At 45.2% G+C, this 18,834-nt stretch overlaps 1 protein-coding gene across 1 annotated transcript in view; it reads right to left on the bottom strand.

Annotated features, from left to right (window-relative positions):
• Positions 1-2,442: 2,442 nt before the first annotated feature.
• The window catches only part of LOC109640950 (glutamate receptor ionotropic, NMDA 2C-like), a 36,408-nt gene continuing 20,016 nt past the window's right edge, over positions 2,443-18,834 (bottom strand). Inside the window, exons 10-17 of the mRNA XM_069517895.1 lie at positions 16,404-16,572; positions 14,696-14,849; positions 14,175-14,300; positions 12,363-12,592; positions 9,443-9,603; positions 8,214-8,401; positions 6,885-7,117; positions 2,443-5,268 (exon numbers count right to left, since the gene is read on the bottom strand). Coding sequence (XP_069373996.1) covers positions 3,718-5,268; positions 6,885-7,117; positions 8,214-8,401; positions 9,443-9,603; positions 12,363-12,592; positions 14,175-14,300; positions 14,696-14,849; positions 16,404-16,572 — 2,812 coding nt within the window. The 3' untranslated portion in view covers positions 2,443-3,717. The remainder of the gene's footprint in view (positions 5,269-6,884; positions 7,118-8,213; positions 8,402-9,442; positions 9,604-12,362; positions 12,593-14,174; positions 14,301-14,695; positions 14,850-16,403; positions 16,573-18,834) is intronic.

Below are 18,834 nucleotides of genomic sequence, written 5' to 3'. Positions count from 1 at the left end.
CTTAAGAAATGAAATTAGAAACACAATGGAAGCTAAAACACCAGCTTGATGACACCATAAGGTTTAAGACTACATGCTATCATGAAATGTAAGTGTTGTATTTATGTGGGGTTTTAAAAACGTATTAACCAGAATCACCACCTGCCAACAAGTACAGTTTCAGTCTCCACAACATTCTTCACGTACAAACGTTCCAAGGAAACACTACGGTTCTTAATTTAAACTATCAAGTAGTTCCCATTTTGCAAAGATCGTTAATTAATCATTTATACGCAGTGCACCTTTAATTGCTCGGACTCAGTGCCCAACAGAAGTAACCACCACATATGGCTGCAGATGGCGCTGTTTAAAAATTACATCGTGTTGCTTTAAAAAAAAGTTCTGGAGACATTAAACATTTAAATGCGACACTTGGACACGGAGCCCCAGCTGTGTGGAGAGCGTTTCAATGAACGGCTTCATAACCTCCGCTGCAGAAGCATGAAATCTCCTCTGGATGATTAGTGTTTGGTGGAGGTCTGAAACGCACAGTTCATGAACAGCGGCGTCTTCCTCTGTGCCACCTGGATTATGTGTTTATCAGTATCACAGTATACTCATCATGCAACATGTCAAAAAGTGGAGGTTTGCAACATGTTTTGTCTTTTGGCAGATTTCTCTTTGTGAGAAGTTGAAAAAAGCAGAAAAGAAAAAAAAAAGAAATCCAATTCAATAGTTAATTAGTTAATTAAAATGTTGAAATTAGCTAATTAAAATGCAAAAAAATTAACAGAACGATTTATTTCACACAGATGGGGTTTAATGTTGCAGTGAAAGGCTTCAGCTGTAGTTCCAGAAAGTGATGCATTTTGACGTTCGAGTGTAAGAAAGTTGTTATTTTGGGATATGATTTGTTCTAAAAACACAAAGTTGAGCTCACTGTCACCTTCTCTCTTATCCTTGAGATTTTCATATTTAAATCTATAAATAGCAGGTTTAAAAAACACAGAATATGTCAGTGATGATGGCGCATTTAACTTGATTAAAAACTGCTTTGTAACATAGAGGGAGACAGCGTCCATACAAACAGATATTTAGAGTCGACAGACAAAGATCCAAGTCCACCTGTGTCTGCATGAATCCAGGCTTCGTGTCAGGCTTCACGTTTCTTAATCACACACTCATCAGGGCAAACTGATCCTCTTTGCTCCTCAGAGATGAAAAGGACTCCAATTATATTGAACTCTAAAAATATGGGATCGGTAGCACAGCGGAGGATTAAATCAATATAACGGTCCAATCTGACGCAGAGCTCCAGTAACAAAGCAGAGAGTAATGGGAAAATCAAAGCACTCAATGTTGGCACTCCGCAACATTACTCATCTGGCCTCTCGAATGGAGTGTTCTTATCTCGTCATGCCAACAGCACAGAGAGAGAGAGAGAGAGAGAGAGTAATTGCCATGGCAACAGGTCACCTTGGCCTGGAGTAGCTCGTCTTTAAACTTGCTACAGGTGAGCGCTGCTGGTAAATGTTGAGCAGCGCCAATGACGAGCCCTCCGAACCTGTCAGAAACCTTGTCAGGAGTTCAAAAGTTTGACGGCAGATTGGAGGTAAAAGGAGAAGATCTTCTTCAGCCCCCTTCTCTGCGGCGTATTTGTGTCAGTCACCGAGTGACATGTGACCCAAACGCCGGGGGGGAGGTGCTCCTCCAGGACGCTGCAGCAGATGACTGACGTCCATATGACAAAATGACAGGAGGAGGCTTTGATCACCATCAGAATGTCTTTCACACGGTTTGTTCTGTGACTTCTTTTTCCTGTCATTTTTATTACCTCCGCCAAGGAGGTTGTGTTTTAGACTGTGTTTGTTTCTTCTCTTCTATTTTGCAAGATGACGCAAAAACTACTGGATAGATTAACGCAAACCTCTGTGGAAGGATGTAGTGTGTGTCAGGAAGGAACCCATTAAACTTTGGTGCAGATCAAAATAAAGTATAACAACATTCCCCAAAATGCCAAGCCATTACTTTAAAATAGACTTTTTCCCTCTGTAGTGCTTAGAGGTTTTTTTTGTGAATGTAGAAGTTCTGCAAAGTCAAAAAGCCCAAAGTCTCCTCTCCTCCACAGAAAACACTGAAGCTACTGAAACAGTGCGTCAGTAGTCAATGTGATGTCATATTGCCCCACAGCCAATCAGAGCACACCGCCCTTTATGTGGAGGTCGGCCTTAAGAGACATGGAGCTAAAACCAAGTGTTTCAGACAGAGGCTGTAAAGAGGAGCTGCAACAATGGACAGTCTGAGGAAACTGATGTTTTCTGAATATTACAGCATGAAAACTTTTACAAGTGACAACCCAAATAAAAACCACGAACCTTGAATATGAGCACAATATGTCTCGTTGAAGCGAGAATTGAAAAATAGAAAGTTGAAGTCTCTCCAAAGACGACACACACGTGCATGCTGGTTCATCCAAAAAGGCTCTTTAATTGGTCTAGGTGATTAATTACAGGGAAAGGGAGCCAGGTAATATAGATACTAGAATAGCTTTCAATTACCTCATTTAAATTCAATCATTAAACAGTTAAAGGGAATGGGGGGGAAAGAGGGGGGTGATGAGGGAATATAAAAGAGTGGAAAAGAGAGAGTGATGAAAATGTTAATATAGGCAAACTGATGAGAGTTAATACAATAATAACAAATATTCCAGTAAATCAGCAATACCTTTACAAAAAAAAACATCAGAATGTGCCAGAAGTGTAGAATTAGAAAATTTTAAAGAGTGACTATAAATTCCTATCATATGTAGAATACATGAATATGACACTAACCAGCCTCAAATAGCACATCTTATCTATACCGATGTAGTACTTTGAATACAGAAGTTATTTACTGTGAGGCCCTGTGTGATGTTGTGCTGTACTGTGGCCTCACGCCGAGACCCAGTGAGGAAGAGTCCGAGGTTTAAGACACCTAGTGCTGGTCAATGCTGTCCCCCACACCTTTTGAAGACTGTGTTCATATGGACTGTTTTCACAAAGTCTCTGCTTCCACTGACTCATCGCTAAACGAAGACGTGAAGGGTTTAGCTCCAAAAAGTTGTAAATACTTAAAGAAGTTACCTGATGTTCATAAACAGACGTCTCAAAGGGATAAGTTCTTCTCGGAATGTGTTGCTCTTCTGTGCGCGGAATCGAAAACCTTTTAATGTTGGATTTTTCACTTTGGATTTAAACTCCACTGTCTTCACAAATCTTGCTACAATGGCTGCTTGTGTTTTGGTGGCTATATTCAAAGAGACAATTCTTTATTCTTTTCTCCCCCAGCTGTAAACGGTTCATCTACCAGACGACACCCACGACCGAATCCCAACCACCCACAATAAAATAAGCACAACACGCACGCGCACACACACACACCATGCGCCCACCCTCTGGACTGTTGTAAATCTTAGTGCACATTAAAGCACAGAAAAACACTGAAGCGATGTCATAGGAAAGCGGCGAGTGAAACCTGCCAACTCCAGGTTCAGTGTGGTCCTCGTCCTTCCTCGTCTTCTGTTAAATGTGCGGACCAGAACTTTTTGTATCACGCAAAGTCACACAGAAAATGACAACTTACTTCAAGTCATAATTTTCCCCTGTTTCATTAATCGGACCACGACACCCTCTCCACAGTGGTCTATTCCTCGGGAACTCCACAGTATCCATCTTGAAATGAAATCCTGTTGTTTTCCCATCAGACCTCAGACTCCAGGCTGGACACTCGTCGCCAGGGGCGGAGAACACAGGGGCTCCCTCCAGGCTGGCCCCCCGCTCCCTGACATCCCTGGGCCTCTGAACCAGTCTGGGAACCCTGATAGACCCCGTAGGCCCCATATACACTGTCCTGGTAAAGCAGTGCTCGCTGGCCCCCGCATCGCCCGCTGCCGCAGGCCAGTAGCTGGCACACTGGGCTGGGGTTGCTGGAAGCCTGGCTATGGTGCTGCAGGTCCAGGGGACCGTGGTAGAGGGGTAGTCCTGGATATGAGTTCAGGTAGTGGGCGTACTGTCTGCTGAGCAAGCTGGTAGCTCTCCGCACCATCCCCCGTCCAAACCCAGTCCCATGTCGCACTGCTTCGCCATACGTGGGCAGGTGGGTGGAGTGGGAGTAGCGCAGCCTCTGGCCCTTACGACCATTGGGCCTCCTCTGGTCCTCCCTGATGTGGAGGTAGGCCTGGTTCCGTGAGAGGCACAGGTTGTTTCGAAGGTGGGCGGGGTTGTTGGCCTTGGTGGGTGTGTTTGGTGTGAGAATGCATGGGAACAGGTCTGGCAAGGTGGAAGGTGATTGGCTGGACAGGGATGACTGGGATTCGTCGAGCTGGCGGATTTGCTCGCTGCCCCATGTGGCTTTAAGGAAAGAGGGGCGGCGGTGCCTGCGTCTCCCTCTCAGCATGAGGTCCTCTGGAGGCCAGGAGCTGTAGTTCTCCACCTGAGGACCCACAACCTCCCCTGAGTAGATGCTTTCAACGCTAGGGGCAGAGATGTGGTTTTCTTGGAGGTGGTTGGCTTTCAGCTCACTCAGACGGACGGGACTTGGGTTATTAATCTCCTGGTCCCTGTGTTTTCTCCTCTCCAACTCCCCGTCTTCACACTGGAAACTCTTGGACCTCCTTTTCCGTCGGGAGAAGCCGGCTGGAATGTGTTGGTTCTGAGGCGAGGTGACCGGGTGAGAGGCGTAGATGTCAGGTAGTTGTAGATCAGCATAGGGGACGAAAGGCGAGTGAGGATGGGAGTCTACGTAAAGTCGCCCAGTGGTCTGGTAGTGGTGAGGGTGCTGATGAGGGAGGGGCTCACCCACGGCCAGATGGGGGCTGCTGAGGCTGGATACAGGAAGTGGACGATCATACAGACAGGAAGTAGAGCGAGTCGGGAGTGTGTAGCGGAGCGGTGTGGGCCTGGTCACGCTCCTTTGCTGCTTCAGAGAGGTAACAGTAGTCAGAGGTGGGGTCAGCGAGCGCTGTGGGAGGGAGGAGTGATTCTCAGTAACGTATGCAAATCCTCCAGGTACGGCCTCAGTGGCGATCTGTGGCACACGAACAGGCAAGCTGCCACCATGACGGCTCAAGTGCTCTATCGTCTTGGTAGCGTTGTCCAGAGAGCTCTCAACATTGGCAGTGGAGACCAGATCTTTGGCGGTACGAAGCATCTTAAGCATGTTTGCTTGAGCGTAGTTGGAGGTCAGGTCAGGTTTGGACAAACCAGAAGAGCGCCCCGGTTCCTCCACTCCGTTGAAACAACTGTAAATACCCTGAGAGACAGAGGAGACACACAAAGAAAGAAACACATAAAGAGAGTTCAGCTGCTTTCAGACATGCTCTTAACTCCGGATCATTTCCGGAGACTCTCCGGAGGGGTTGAATGCAAATGTCCAAATTAGTTGTCATAGTTTCTCCTGCGAGTCCCCAAATAAAAACTCCAGGTAATAGTGAACAAGGAGAGAACACGGCAGGAAATTATTCAGAGGATTCACAGGATGCAAAAGAAGAGTCATACACCCAGAAGACTGAGACGACTTGGATAGACAACAAACAACGGGATTCAAGAGCTTTTGATCCGTTTTCGTTTTCCTGCTTTGTTCTCTTACATGAAAGGCAAACTAGAAAAAGTCTGGACCAAATAACGACGACATTTTCCTGAGTAAATATCTGAAAACTGCTCAAAAGGCAGTAAACGAGTAGAAGACTATGAATCAGCGGAATATTTGTAATTACAAACTGTTTAACCTTAAATCAACCGACTGGTCCCATGGGCTATAATTTCACACTGGAGATTTCAACCAATTTGTGCATCTCATAATGACGATCCAATTCCCAACTAATAAAAATCCCACCGGCAGTAAAATGAAAAAGAGAAAAAAAAAACCCAGATTTTATTAATATCTCATTTGATCACTGAGGCAAGAATGTGTCACAAATTCATTATGCATTCTCCTGGGACTCAAAGAAAAACAGTTTAAGCTGAGAGGATTGCCCCAATAAACGCACATGGACACACACGCTGCAAAGTCCCCTGCAGAACAAACCGTCTCTAACTGCACGGACAAACTGAGCCAAATCCCAGGACTGCTTTCTGTTGGCTGAGAGATCCTGAAAGAGGCAAATTTAATTTGGCCCTTGGGGCCGCCCCGTACGGATTAATGATCAGATCGTCATTTAGCCGTTAATCTGATAAAACCCAGATCGGGGCACAATGGTGTAATTACACAGTAAAGGAGCAGGGGGGGGGGGGGGGGGGGGGTGACCACGGACATTTCCCTGGCTGTAACTTCAGCCTCAGCTCAGTGCCTCAGTGCCCACGCTCCCCAAACGACAGCATCTGGGGACGAACATTAAGCAATCATAGTTAAATGCTGAGTAAACAGCAAAATTAGCGCCGCTTGTCTTCCTCTTATCCCTCCTCTCTTTTTTCCTCCCCTCTAATAAGATTGCAGCTCCATTTTAACCACTTTCATAATAAAGCCCTGCAAGGATACTATGTAATTACATGCAAATACACGTCCGCTTTCACTAATTTATCATCTCATAAAAGCCACTTCATTGACAGCTAAATTTTAAATGGAAAAAAAGCACCGAACACCCAGACATTCAACCAATCTTTAAATCACTCAACAAAGCTGTTATTCAGCTTATACAATTACAGCCAGCCAATCAGTCACTTAACTGAACAATCAATGTGAAAACCAACGATGCAAATTTTCAAAATCACCTCCATAAACCAAGCAATCGAACCAAACAAGGATTCATAAATAACAAACTAACACCGTTTAATCAGAGCCTCATCAATCAATGGACCCATGGGGCAAATTGTGATTTGTGAATATGGGCTATAAAATAAAAATTTGATTGATTGATTGGGAAGTCTCACCCTGCTGATGGCCAACAGGAAGTCAAGCTTGTGAGACTTGTGGAGGGAGTGTCGCAGTTTCCAGTAGAGCAGGTGTTCCCAGGCGAAGACCAGCAGGCTGAGGCCCATGGCCACCAGCAGCATGTAGAAGACGCCCGCCATGTTGTCGATGTCCAGCTTGCTGCTCATCACCTCGTTCTTCTCGTTCTGGCAGATGCCCGACAACCACACCGTCTCCAAGCGCTGGGTGTCTCCTGTGGGGACGGAGGTTTGAGGGCAAAGACGGCAAAAGAACAGGGGGGAGAGAAGACACAGAGAGAATGAGAGAACAGATCCAATCAGTGGAATAAGAGAACTAAGTTAAGTTCGGATATTAAGTAATATTTATTTTTACCAGAGTCATATGAGGTCACCGGAACAGTTTGAATCAAAGTGACAAATGTTCAAAGTTTGAAGAAATTCCCTTGAGGCAGACTTGAGTTATCACGTTGAAGAGTCACCGTGTTTTTGACCTTTGACCTTTAGACACCAGAATTGAATCACTTCATATTCGAGTCCAAGTGAATATTGGTTCCAAATTTAAAATGGTTCCCTTGAGCTGTTCCTGAAATATTGTTTTCACAAGAACTGGACAAATGGTCAAACTAAATAATGCTCCAGCTGTTTTTATTAGCGGGGCAGCGACCCCCCCCCCCTCACTTACACCTTATTATAGTGTGTCTGTTGTATAATTATGTCTTAATTCATGAATCAAATGTATTCCACTGCTGCTGATAAAGAGAAGAATTTACTGACAAACATCTCCATTAGCTAAAGCTTCTCCTCAAGGTCTGTGAGCTGGTGGCCACCTCTTGAGCTCCCAGGAGGCCTTTGGGGAGCGCAGCCATTTTATCACTCTTTTACCGTATGTCAACCATGAACACACTATTTATTATATCATCGCAGAATGCTCTGGGTGTGTGTGTGTGTGTGTGTGTGTGTGTGTGTGTGTGTGTGTGTGTGTGTGTGTGTGTGTGTGTGGGTTGGTCTAATCTCTGAGGAGGGAGGGTATTAACTCCACACCAGCGGCCGTCATGGTGAGTGTGTTTGTGCAGCTTGGTGGGATGTGTGTGAGTTTGTGAGTGTGTTGTAGAAATAATCGTATCACTAACGCTCCCTGTGGTTCCGCAGGATATTAACTCTTCCCTGTGAGCCCACTTCCCTGCTGATGCTGCTCACACTGAACCGGACTGATGCCAGTTCCACGCCTCTCGTACAGTGAGACGGAAACAAACACACGCAGATAAGACCGAGGAAGGCGTGAGGCCGTGTGTGCTATATTGTGTACGGTTTGCATCAACGCCCACCCACCATCTCCGAGGAACTGCAGCAGCGCCAGGTCGATGAGTCGTTTCCAGCGGGAGTCCTTCTGCAGAGCGATGCCGTATCCCGTGGTGGCGAACACTTTGCCGCTGCCGATGGTCACCAGCTTGCAGCCCTCGTCCTTCCCGGCCATGTAGTTCAGAACGGCAGCGTCGTAGATGAAGGCGTCCAGCTTCCTGCGAGCAAATAAATCACCTCGCTCTGAGAGAAGGCTCGGGTCGTCCAAAGTTTAAAACACACTTACAAACACACTACTTGAAAGTTAGAATTCTATTGATTCCTAAATGTTTTCTCTCTTTAAGAGATTTTACACTATCATATATATGTAATTACAGCATATCTCCTAAATGGATGAGTACAGGAAGCTGTCAGATCCTTGAAAAGTCTTAAAATATTTAAAATTCAACTTTACGAAATAAAAGGGATTAAAGAGAATGAAATTCAGCACTGAAATGTCTCTTCTGAAACGATCGGTTCCCATATGGGCTGCGTCGTTAGTCTTCTTCTGGTTAAGTTTATGCATTAAACTGAGTCTTTCTATCCTGTTAGCTCATTTATGGACATGCAAGTTTAATGATAAGTGGCTTGAGAAAGACTAAGTCTCATGCTGGTTAAAGCCAGCGCCTGGAAGTTCTTATGAAGGAAACTGTGCTGTGTTTTCAAAGTCAAACTTGGGACAATGGAGATCAAGGTGGTGGAGTCTAAAGGACATGAATGTGTTTTTTCACTTTTGGGCATGAATTTTATTTGAAGTGGTGTAAAAAAAACCCTCTTAAAAACGTCTAAAACTGAACTTGTTTATCACCGTGGACACCCTGAGGAATAGCGCTCATCATCTGGTGACCATGACGGCGTTTTAAAGGTGATCAATCCACCGCCGCTGCCGTCCACAGAGCCACACGGTTAGCTTGACTAAAAATAAACGCCTCCAGTTTCAAAAAATACAACAGGGACACAATTTGTGGAATGTCGAGTTTAAAATGTGCAAAATCACTGTTGCGGCTCTTCAGATGTGTTGGAGTTTGTTTGAGAAGACGTTTGACTGCACTTTTCCATACAAATGAACACAACACAAGACTTTTATCTAAAAATACACCCGTCACATCGGCCTAATTCACAAACAGGTGCAACAACACAAAAAGCACAAAGTCTCATCCACGTTATGATCCAGATGATCTCGTATTTAATTGTGTTGCACGTATATAAGTAGACTGTACCCGGTTTTGAGGCTTTCTAGTGCTTCTTCCACCCCCTTCTGGTTGTACTTCATCATGTGCGTGTGCATGTCGGGATAGTTGCTGCGGATGTTCCTCTCCGTGCTCCCGTTGGGGACCGTCCCGAAGCGAAAAGGAGGGTAATGCTCATGTGGTTTCTGGAACTGTAGGGAGAGAGAGAGGTGGGGGCGAGGAAAGGGAGAGGGGGAGGAGATATGAGAAGATGAGAAGACGGAGACGGGAGAGCAGAGGGAGGTATAGCAGGAAAGGAGAGAGAGAAGGGAGTAAGGAGAAAATGGAAGGAGAGGAGAGAGACTGAAGGGAGGGAGAGCAGAATAGGGGGAGATGGGAGAAAGTAAAGAATAAAAATCAGTGAGAGGAAAAGGGAGAGAGTGGAGAGAAATGGGAGAGTCGGTTGGGACAGACATGGGAAGTGAGTGAGGACGAGTGAGTGGAACCAAAATAAAGCAAAAGAGTAGGACAGAGGAAATTTAAAAAAGGAACCGAAAAGAGAGGACAAAGGAAATGAAACAAGGGTATAAAAGGGAAGAGAGAGAAAATGAGGATGAGGGATGAAAAGAAAAGAAAGGAAACGAAAGCAAAAAGTGGAGAAATGTCAATGAAAGAAAATTTGAATTGGAAGAGAGGAGCGAAAATGGAAGAAGGGAAAAAATGAGAGAGAGGAAATGAGAAGAGGAGATATAAAGAGAAAGGATGAAAATAAAGATGGAGAAGATAAAGAAGAGGGAAAAAGGAAAGAAATGAGAGAAGAGAAAAAATAGATAAGATAAAAAGACAAGGAAGGAAAGGAAACAAGAGAAGGAGAAAGGACAGGAAATAGGGAAGAGAAGAAAGTGAAATTTGAAAGAAACTCAAGAGGAGAAATTATGAAAAGAGGAGAGCAGAGGAGCCAGAATGAAGAGGAAGTAGAAAAGAGTAAAGAGGACGAGGATCTACTCAGTTAAATGAAATCCATTTTCCAGTCATTTCATTTTTTATTCTCAAAACCGATGGAATCGTCGTCCGAACTCAATCCTGCAGAAACGAACTGGACGTCGCTCACTCACCTCTGTCTGATTAAATCTGACATCAGTCCACACGCGTCAGTTTGAATCATGTCGCCGCTCACAGACGACGCTAATCCGCTTCAATCTGACGTTCCACGACGCCGTCACATCGACGCCGGATGAATCAGAAACTTGTCGGTTCGAGCTCAATTAAACCGTAAACAGGAAAGAGCCATTCATCACCGTTACGGCAATGACCTTTTGAGCCGAGCGCAAATGAATGGGCCAATCAAAATGTGAGCGTGTTAATATAATCACACACAGCTGTTTGAACAAAAGCGTCACAGAGGTTAGAAATGAACGGGGTTTTTTCTGCAGTTCTCACACTGACACAGTTATTAGTCGACGTTAATGTTCCTCCACTGCCGGGCGTAAAGAGATTCTCTCGATATTCTGAGCGGAGGAAAATTTCCACTTTAGTCGTGCACGAAAATGTCTTTTAAAGTTGAGTTGAAAGTTAAAGAGCAGATAAGTGTGTTTCATCCAAACTTACAGTCATTTAACGAACAGTTTCCTGCTTTGTGTGACGACTCCGCTGCCACGGCTCAGTAAGAGTAAAGTTATTACAAATTAATAGACAAAAACATAAAAGCACCACATGAACTGCTGAGTAAATGTTACTTGTTGGTACTTAGCTAAAGCTACAAAAGTAGAGTACAGATACACAAAACATGTACTGAAGTACAGTAATAAAAAGTAAATGTCTTCATAGCACTAGTCCATTAGTAGGGACTGAGCTCGTGTACCTCCGCTAAGTACAAACGTCATGACTACACACGTTTGTTCTAGTGTAAATATAAAACTGAAATCATTCTGCAGTTCTGCTGACAAACAAACAAACAGACGACATTTCAAACCAGGAGCCGATTCAAAACAAGTCTCTGGTTTTTAAAAGATCGTTAATGCTCCAGAGGTTGAGGTCGCCCCCCCCCCCCCTCCCCCTCCCCCCACAAACAGCGTAGGAGAGTGAATGATGATGAAAAACCTATCTAGAGAAACACATTGTTGGTTCTGGCGTTTATCGACAGTAAGAATAAAACAGAACACCAGCAGGCTTGATCCTTTAAACCTGCAGGATGTGAACCCAGCCAGCCTACGACCTAAACCCATCTAATCCTCTGCCGTGTAGGATCTCAGGAAAAGAGGGAGCAGCTGAGGCTGTGTGGTTATTTATATTAGTCTTTTTTTTTTTTTTACGCCGTGGGACACGATGCATCTGCATAAAGTTAATACAGTCGGTTAATACGAGCGTAGATCACTGAGGTGGCTCGGCTGATCTCTGCCTGGGAGTTGTTTTTCGCGATCTGTGAGGAATGAAATGCTTTCTTGTAAAGCTCCTCTGAGGCCCTGTTTCCACACACACACACACACACACACACACACACACACACACATGCAGTTAAGCATAAGACAAATTCATGGCTGTTGTTCTCCTCTGAGACTCGACTGCGTTTTTTTTCGAATCGTTTGACATTTCGCGATCTTGTTTTAGCGGTGTGTGAGCGAGACGAGCGATGGGAGACGGCACAGGGGGAATATTGATGGACGGACCAAAATACTGACAGGACAAGTCGAGACTCAGACACCATCTGTATTGACAGAAGGCCGTAATTGATTCGTCATTCATGCCACTGGGCTCCCCGCTGATAGGAAAAGGACAGACACGTTCATAACACGAGTCCTTTCAAGGCTTTCTGCTTGGTCTTTTGTCGCCTCCTTTCAAGGTTTATTAGTCGATGCAGAGACGGGGATAGAGGGAAAGTGGAGAAGCTGTGCTCTCTATCTCGTGGCGTTTTTGTCGCTTTCAGTAACGGTCCCGTGTCATAACGACTCTTATTGTCTGTTCAGTCTCTTACCTTCTTGTCTGAGAGGCCGGACACCGTGTCGATATATTGCTCCTGGATCATGAAGGCAGCCAGGTTGGCAGTGTAGGACGCCAGGAAGATGACGGCGAAGAAGGCCCACACCAGGACCATGATCTTACTGGTGGTTCCTTTGGGGTTCTCGATGGGGACCGAGTTGTTGAAGACGATGCCCCACAGGAGCCACACGGATTTCCCAATGGTGAAGGTTGGACCTCCAGGATCTGAAGAAATGAAGGGATGAGAGAGACAGAGACGCTGGGTCAACGTTACAATGTCCGGTTTTCAATACAGATGAATCCGTCCAGAGGTGGACGAGGATAAAATAATTAAAACGTGTAATTTATCTTCATACGTGTTGCAGCATCAGCTTGACAGGATTTCAGTTTTTCCTCTGCTGCCTTTTCATCACTGCTCGTCCTCCTTTTGTCCATTCCTATTTTAATTTTACCCATTTTTTCTTTTCTTCTTCTCTTCCCTTTTTTTGTTTTCTGGCATGAGAGCAGGGAACATAAGGTCTGCAGTTGTAGCGTTTGTGTGGAAAACACTTCGGAGCTGCAGCCACGAGTCTGAACCAATTCTGTGTCACCAGCTGTTGCAGCGATATGAGGATCCTAAAGTGCTTTGCTCAGATAGAATCAGGAGACTTGGAGCTTTCAAACTAAATTTGTGGAGTTTGTTTGAAGTCTGAATCCAGCAGAGACGAAAACACATTTAACGTGGAGCTGCCAAAGCCAGAGTTTCCACACGGGTGCCAGGGTTCGGTTGAGTTTAGGGACATTTTTAATATGAAGAAAACGACTTTTGGTGGGAAATTGAAAGTAAGCAGCACTGTTTCGTGTCCAATGTTTCATTGACCGGTCAAACCACACAGACCTCGTCCAGCCACAGAGTTTGTGGATCTATTACAACTTTGTTATTTCATTCTTTTACTTCTGATTCATTAAGAAAAGCCGATCAAAGCGATTTACAAAATAAAATGGAAACATCACAGAGATGTGTTTGAAAACTTGAAATAAAAGCACGAATGTCTGTGTGGCCGGATAACACCAGGAAGTATGAAACTAAAGAAAGAACTTTATTGTCACACCAACGTATTTCAGCTTGTGGGTCTGACAGGAAAGTTGTGAGAGCGGGTGATCCCCCAAATACTGTGCCGACAGTGTGTGAGCGATCAAAACCTTTACCTGCTACACATGTACTAACTGTCACATGGTTTTAAATGCTTCGCACACGCTCACCAGACAAAACATGTCCACCGCTCACGGTATAAGTATTCACCATCTACCTCATGCCCTTCTGCAAACTTCCAAACAACGTAACAATTTCACAGCCTCAGCCCGTTTCCATCGCTCTCTGCCACCGCTGCTCATGTGCAGCGACGACGGGTGCCGCCGCCATCAATCACACTTCGATTAGCGCGGCAACGAATGCTAATTAAAACAGGAAAATGACCTTTCGGACCTGGAGACAAGGCACGCTCTGTCAGCGCTGCATTCTGGGATTGATTAGCCCTCTCCCCAAAATCCTGTGGAGGAACTCTTGGCGTTGCAGGACGTGCAGATGGGGGCTGGAGTTTAGGGTCTCGCCCGCAGACTCAGTGTGACAACGACTCCTAAGATCCAAATTAAGTACCTCTTCTTTTTTTATCTCACAGCTGTGGATAATTTAAAACAAAACACTAAATATATCCTTGTCATATACTCAGAAAAAGAGCAGCATGAACTTTATCTGTTCACTCTTCTGAGCTTCAACGTACTGAGGAGGGAAGAATTCCATCGTGTCACAAAGACGAGTAACACCCACCTTTGGCGCTCACCAAACTGCGATTGTAGCCAACTGGGCTGAAGTACTCGAACACGAAAACCGTCACCGCCACAACGGTCAGGCACATCACGAACATCATGACCCAAACTGCTGGGCTGTAGGGCTCTGAGGAGGGAGGAGGAGGAGGAGGAGGAGGAGGAGAAGAGGAGGAACAAACAAAACAGATGAAAGCAAGTTTCTTTTTATACTTCCTGCTTCTAAACCTCAGCGTGTGATGGAGGTCACCATGTGTGGCTGGAGGATAGCAGAGGGAACGAACGGTTTGAGAATGAGAAGAGAGAAATTGCATTTTTCATTTTGGGCTGAATCCTGTTGTTTGGGTTTTTTTGGAAAAAAGGGGGATTTAGGTGTGTGAGGGGATTTAGTTGTAGGCTTCAGTTATCAGTGGGATAAAAGCTTAATGGGAAGTTTCCTGAAGCCGCTGCCGAGACAGAACTCGCTAAAGTAGGCCAACCTGTGAGGAAGCAACATGGCGACAGTTGTTTTTTTTTTTTATTTACCAAGAAAGGCAGATGGAGAAACTGTCCCGTTGCTGCGGGCGACCATGACACTAATGCCCGTCTCGACAAACGGCACGGAGAAGTCGATGATTTCCGAACGCTCCTCGTTGATGGTGAGGGAGCCGATGGCCATGTCAGCTCGTCTGTACACAACCTGAGAGAGGGAAGATGAAATAAAGTCGAGCAGCGTAGAGGCACAGTAAAAAAAAACGTCATTTCATGTATTTATCCTGCATTTTGTTCCACACTGTTCTTAAAGAGACCTGAATGGGTTTATTTTAACTCAACAGGACTTCCCAGAGGACGGCTCTGCTGCGCTGGAAGGAGAGCAAACTGTGGAATTCATGAACAGTCCTTTCTGAATACTAATGCGGCAAACGCTTTGTGCTGTACAAGATGGTATGACTCTAATAATGGCTGTGCGCACAGATAAACGTGGTTGTCACATCATCTGAGCATCGTGGAAGAGAGAAAGCTGCAGCCCAGGAGCGCTCACACTCAAGGTGGCGTTTCTGAAAAGCAGGAATTTTGTATTCACGAAGCCATCTTTCTTCGTAAATGCAGTAAACACTCACACACACACCCACGGACACACAGAGCGAGAGCGAGAGAGTGATCCAGTCCCAGAAAAGAGCGCCTGCAGGCATGGAAACACAAGCAAAAACTCTCTCCTGAGGAGCACCTGCTCAGGGCATCTCACTTTCAGATGCAGCTGTGTTTGATGTGGCTCGCTGTGGCTCGCTGTGTGCGAGCGTGTGAGAAAAGTGAGTGTTAGCTCCGTATGTATATGCATGGCCACTGACCTAGATAAAAACCCATCGAAGAACCAAAGACAAACTCTCCGGGCCAAGCAGCGTTATTATTGTCACTTGTGACACCATCGCCATCGACCACCAGCTGCACCGTGGCACAGAGGTGGGAGGCGACATCGGCACAAGTCGTGCGTTGAGGGGCTGGTGACACCACATCTGTGTGACAGCTGCAGCAATTACTTTATATTTCACGATCGGAAGTATTATTCTAAAAACTTTACACCTTCAACTGCCTTTTTTTAGCCATTATCCTCAGAGTTGTATCAGTTGTTGTGCTTCCATTTATCTGAATGCACGAAAAAATCTAAACTCAAATCTGTTTTTTTGTCTTAACTTATTGGACAGAGTGAAACAGAATGAGTAGCCCCCCTCCCCCGTCCTAATTTAAGCTTTGAGAGCCAGTGTAGTGGAATGAATCCGACACTGGAGGATTTGTTTCCAGCTGTTTGTTGTTGTATCGAGTTTGTTTCCGTCAGTTTTATTCAAGGAGACGTATTATGTTCACATTCAGGTTCATCTGTACAATTATTCCAGAAATCTCCGTCTGTGTGTGGCTCTTCATCTCGAGAACCTTTCGCCTTATCGGCTTCACGCTTCCTGTGTGCTTTGTTGATATTCGTCAAATGTAAATAAACTTTAAGGGTAATTAAAGAATATTTGCTTTTGTTCCATTCGCTGCAGTTTTCATGGAATCAACTTACCTTTACTTACTCACGTGTAATAAGGTCATGCTGTTGCCGGAAGCTACATTTATTTTAGATTTGTGGATGAACGTTTTAAAACGCTTTGCTCTAATAATTGTCTGCAGAAGTCCAGTGGTGAAATTAACACAGCGGCACCAGCTGCTGCATTCAGGGGATTTATCTTGCCTCAAATAACTCAGCCCTCGTTCTCACCTCGCCGATCATGCCGTTCCAAGTCCCCCGCACCAGCTTGCCGTGTTTTCCGTTGGTGACCAGGTAGAGGTCGTAGGAGAACTTGATGGTGCGGGACAGTTTCTTCAGGATGTCTATGCAGAAGCCCTTGCAGCACAGTTTGGTGTAGGACTCCGCGTGGCCTATGATACTGCGGAAAAGGATGAGGGGAAAAAAAGAGTAAGTGAGTCACTCTGTTTTGTTTTAACATGATCAAAAAACAACCCTGGCTGGCAGCTGCTATCTGAAGCTTATCGGCGACTAAAGCTGTTGTTTCACGGAGCGAGTTCCAAACGGCCGTGGGCTCGGACGCTGACACTGACCTGTCGACAGCGAAGTGAAGGGCAGGCGACGGCTGGTTCATTAGCGAAAATCAATACCTGTTAAGAAGGTGTCTTTCAGGGAGACGGACGAGGCAACCAAAATTACAAACACACACACATGGGCAGCGGGACAAGGCCCACAGTGAACGGTTGAGTGACTGTGATGGCCTCTAATCAAAGGCCATTAAGAAGTGCGGTGTTTGAGGGACACACTCTTCCTCCGTGTGGCCTCGCTACTTAATGGGGTGTAGAAGAAGACGACAGAAGACAGGAAATGGTGAAAAATAATAGAATTAACAGCAAAGGAGAACATGATGGAAAAACTCAGGTGTTTTAGGTCAAGACGACAATTTTGCAATATTTTGGCTGACGCATTTCTGTTGGTGTGTTCTGCTAATCGTCCGTCACAGCCCGACAAGGTTTCTGGAGGTTTAGGTCCAGTCAACATTTTACATACAGTGGACAGCTGAAGCATTTTGTGTTCTGCCTCGTCTCCAAACAGTGATGGTGAAACTAGAAACAGAAAACAGAAGCTTCCAGCCCCAAAATATTGTTCCTCATTGATAAATTATACATGTGAAGATGCAGAATTAAAAGCTGATGGACTGAAAATGAAGTTCCTGACAATAAAATCCTTCAAGGGCTGAGTCAGAGTGTGTGTGTGTGTGTGTGTGTGTGTGTATGTGTGTGTGTGTCAATGACTCCCCACAATAGCTGACAAATAATAAAGAGCATGTGCTGCGTGAATAAACGAGCAGGAGATTAAATGAAAAATAGTCAAACCGGTAATTAACATTGATTATTTTCAAAAGTGTCAGCATTCATTTTCGACTCATTTTACGTGTTTTTGAGAAGCTTGTTGCTTCCATGGGAGTCAATAGTTCTGATAAACGCAGCGTTAATTAAATTGCTGCTGGAGCCCGCCACCTGTCGCCATTATCCACACTTCACTAACAATGCACACACACACACACACAGAAAGACACACTGTCTGTCCGTCCTGCACACTAACACATGCACGCGTACAGCACAGGATCCTCTGAGGATTAGCAGCAGTTGTGTTGTGCAGCGCGTTCGCCACAAATTGCCCAGAAACTGGTGCAGCGTGGAGGGAAGCACCATGAGGGAGTTGGACCGGAGAGAGCGAGCGAGGAGGATTCTCAGGTGAGCGTTGGACAGGAAACAGACGGTAAACGACCTGACGAGGACCCAAATCACAGGCACTCATCTGCTGATAAAACTGCTCTGGAAACATGGCTGCAGCAATTTACAACCATTAATTGGATAAATACATGTTTCAGGCACTTTCAGCATTGGCTTCCAAATACCATTATTGGTTGATATTCACCATCTGGCACCTGCTGTGCTTTACCATCATTTACCGAGTGAACACAATGCTGTACCGAAAGACGACTCGTCAGTGTGGAGCTCCGGCTCGGGATCAGCTCAGGCAAAAGAAGCCGTCATCTGTCCAAAGAAAAGGTTTTTTTAACGAGCAAGACAAAAAGTTTTAATCACGTAAAACATCTGCTCCTCAGAGAAGCTGCTTAAACGACAGCAAGATGAACTGATTTACAAAGCTGCAGACTTCTGTCTCTTCCCTTCTCCCTCTCTGTTGGTCACCATCCAAATGGGACACGGCAGCCGGGGAGGGACGGTGGGAAGGAAGCAGGGAGACGGTGGGATGGGTGTAACATTGTCCACTGCTAAGACAGATGTCTCCATGTTGGACAAATAAATCTTCTTTACTGGCAATCAATGTCCCATTAGTCCCAACAACAGCCATTACCTACTGTATATCTCTCTCTGTAATTAATGTGCCATGTCCCATCCACTAACATGGAGGAGGCAGGATTAATGACCTATACAGCAGCCAGCCACCAGGGTGCGATCAATGGGAGCTGTCACGTCGTCCATTTTTATATATTGAACGACGGTGAAAAGATGATGTCACTCTTCTCCCAAATGGCTGTGACGGACAGATGGTTCATCCAATCACCTGCCAAGTATCTTTTCAAAGTGCCGGCCTCTTTTCCAAACAGTCTTCACAGATGCTCGTGTGTTATTAAGTTATGGTAAAGTTTGGTTCT

Source organism: Paralichthys olivaceus, chromosome 21 (genome assembly GCF_024713975.1).
Source record: "Paralichthys olivaceus isolate ysfri-2021 chromosome 21, ASM2471397v2, whole genome shotgun sequence".
NCBI lineage: Eukaryota > Metazoa > Chordata > Actinopteri > Pleuronectiformes > Paralichthyidae > Paralichthys > Paralichthys olivaceus.
The sequence above is the reverse complement of the archived record's forward strand: the minus strand, read 5'-3'. Positions and strand labels throughout refer to the sequence as shown.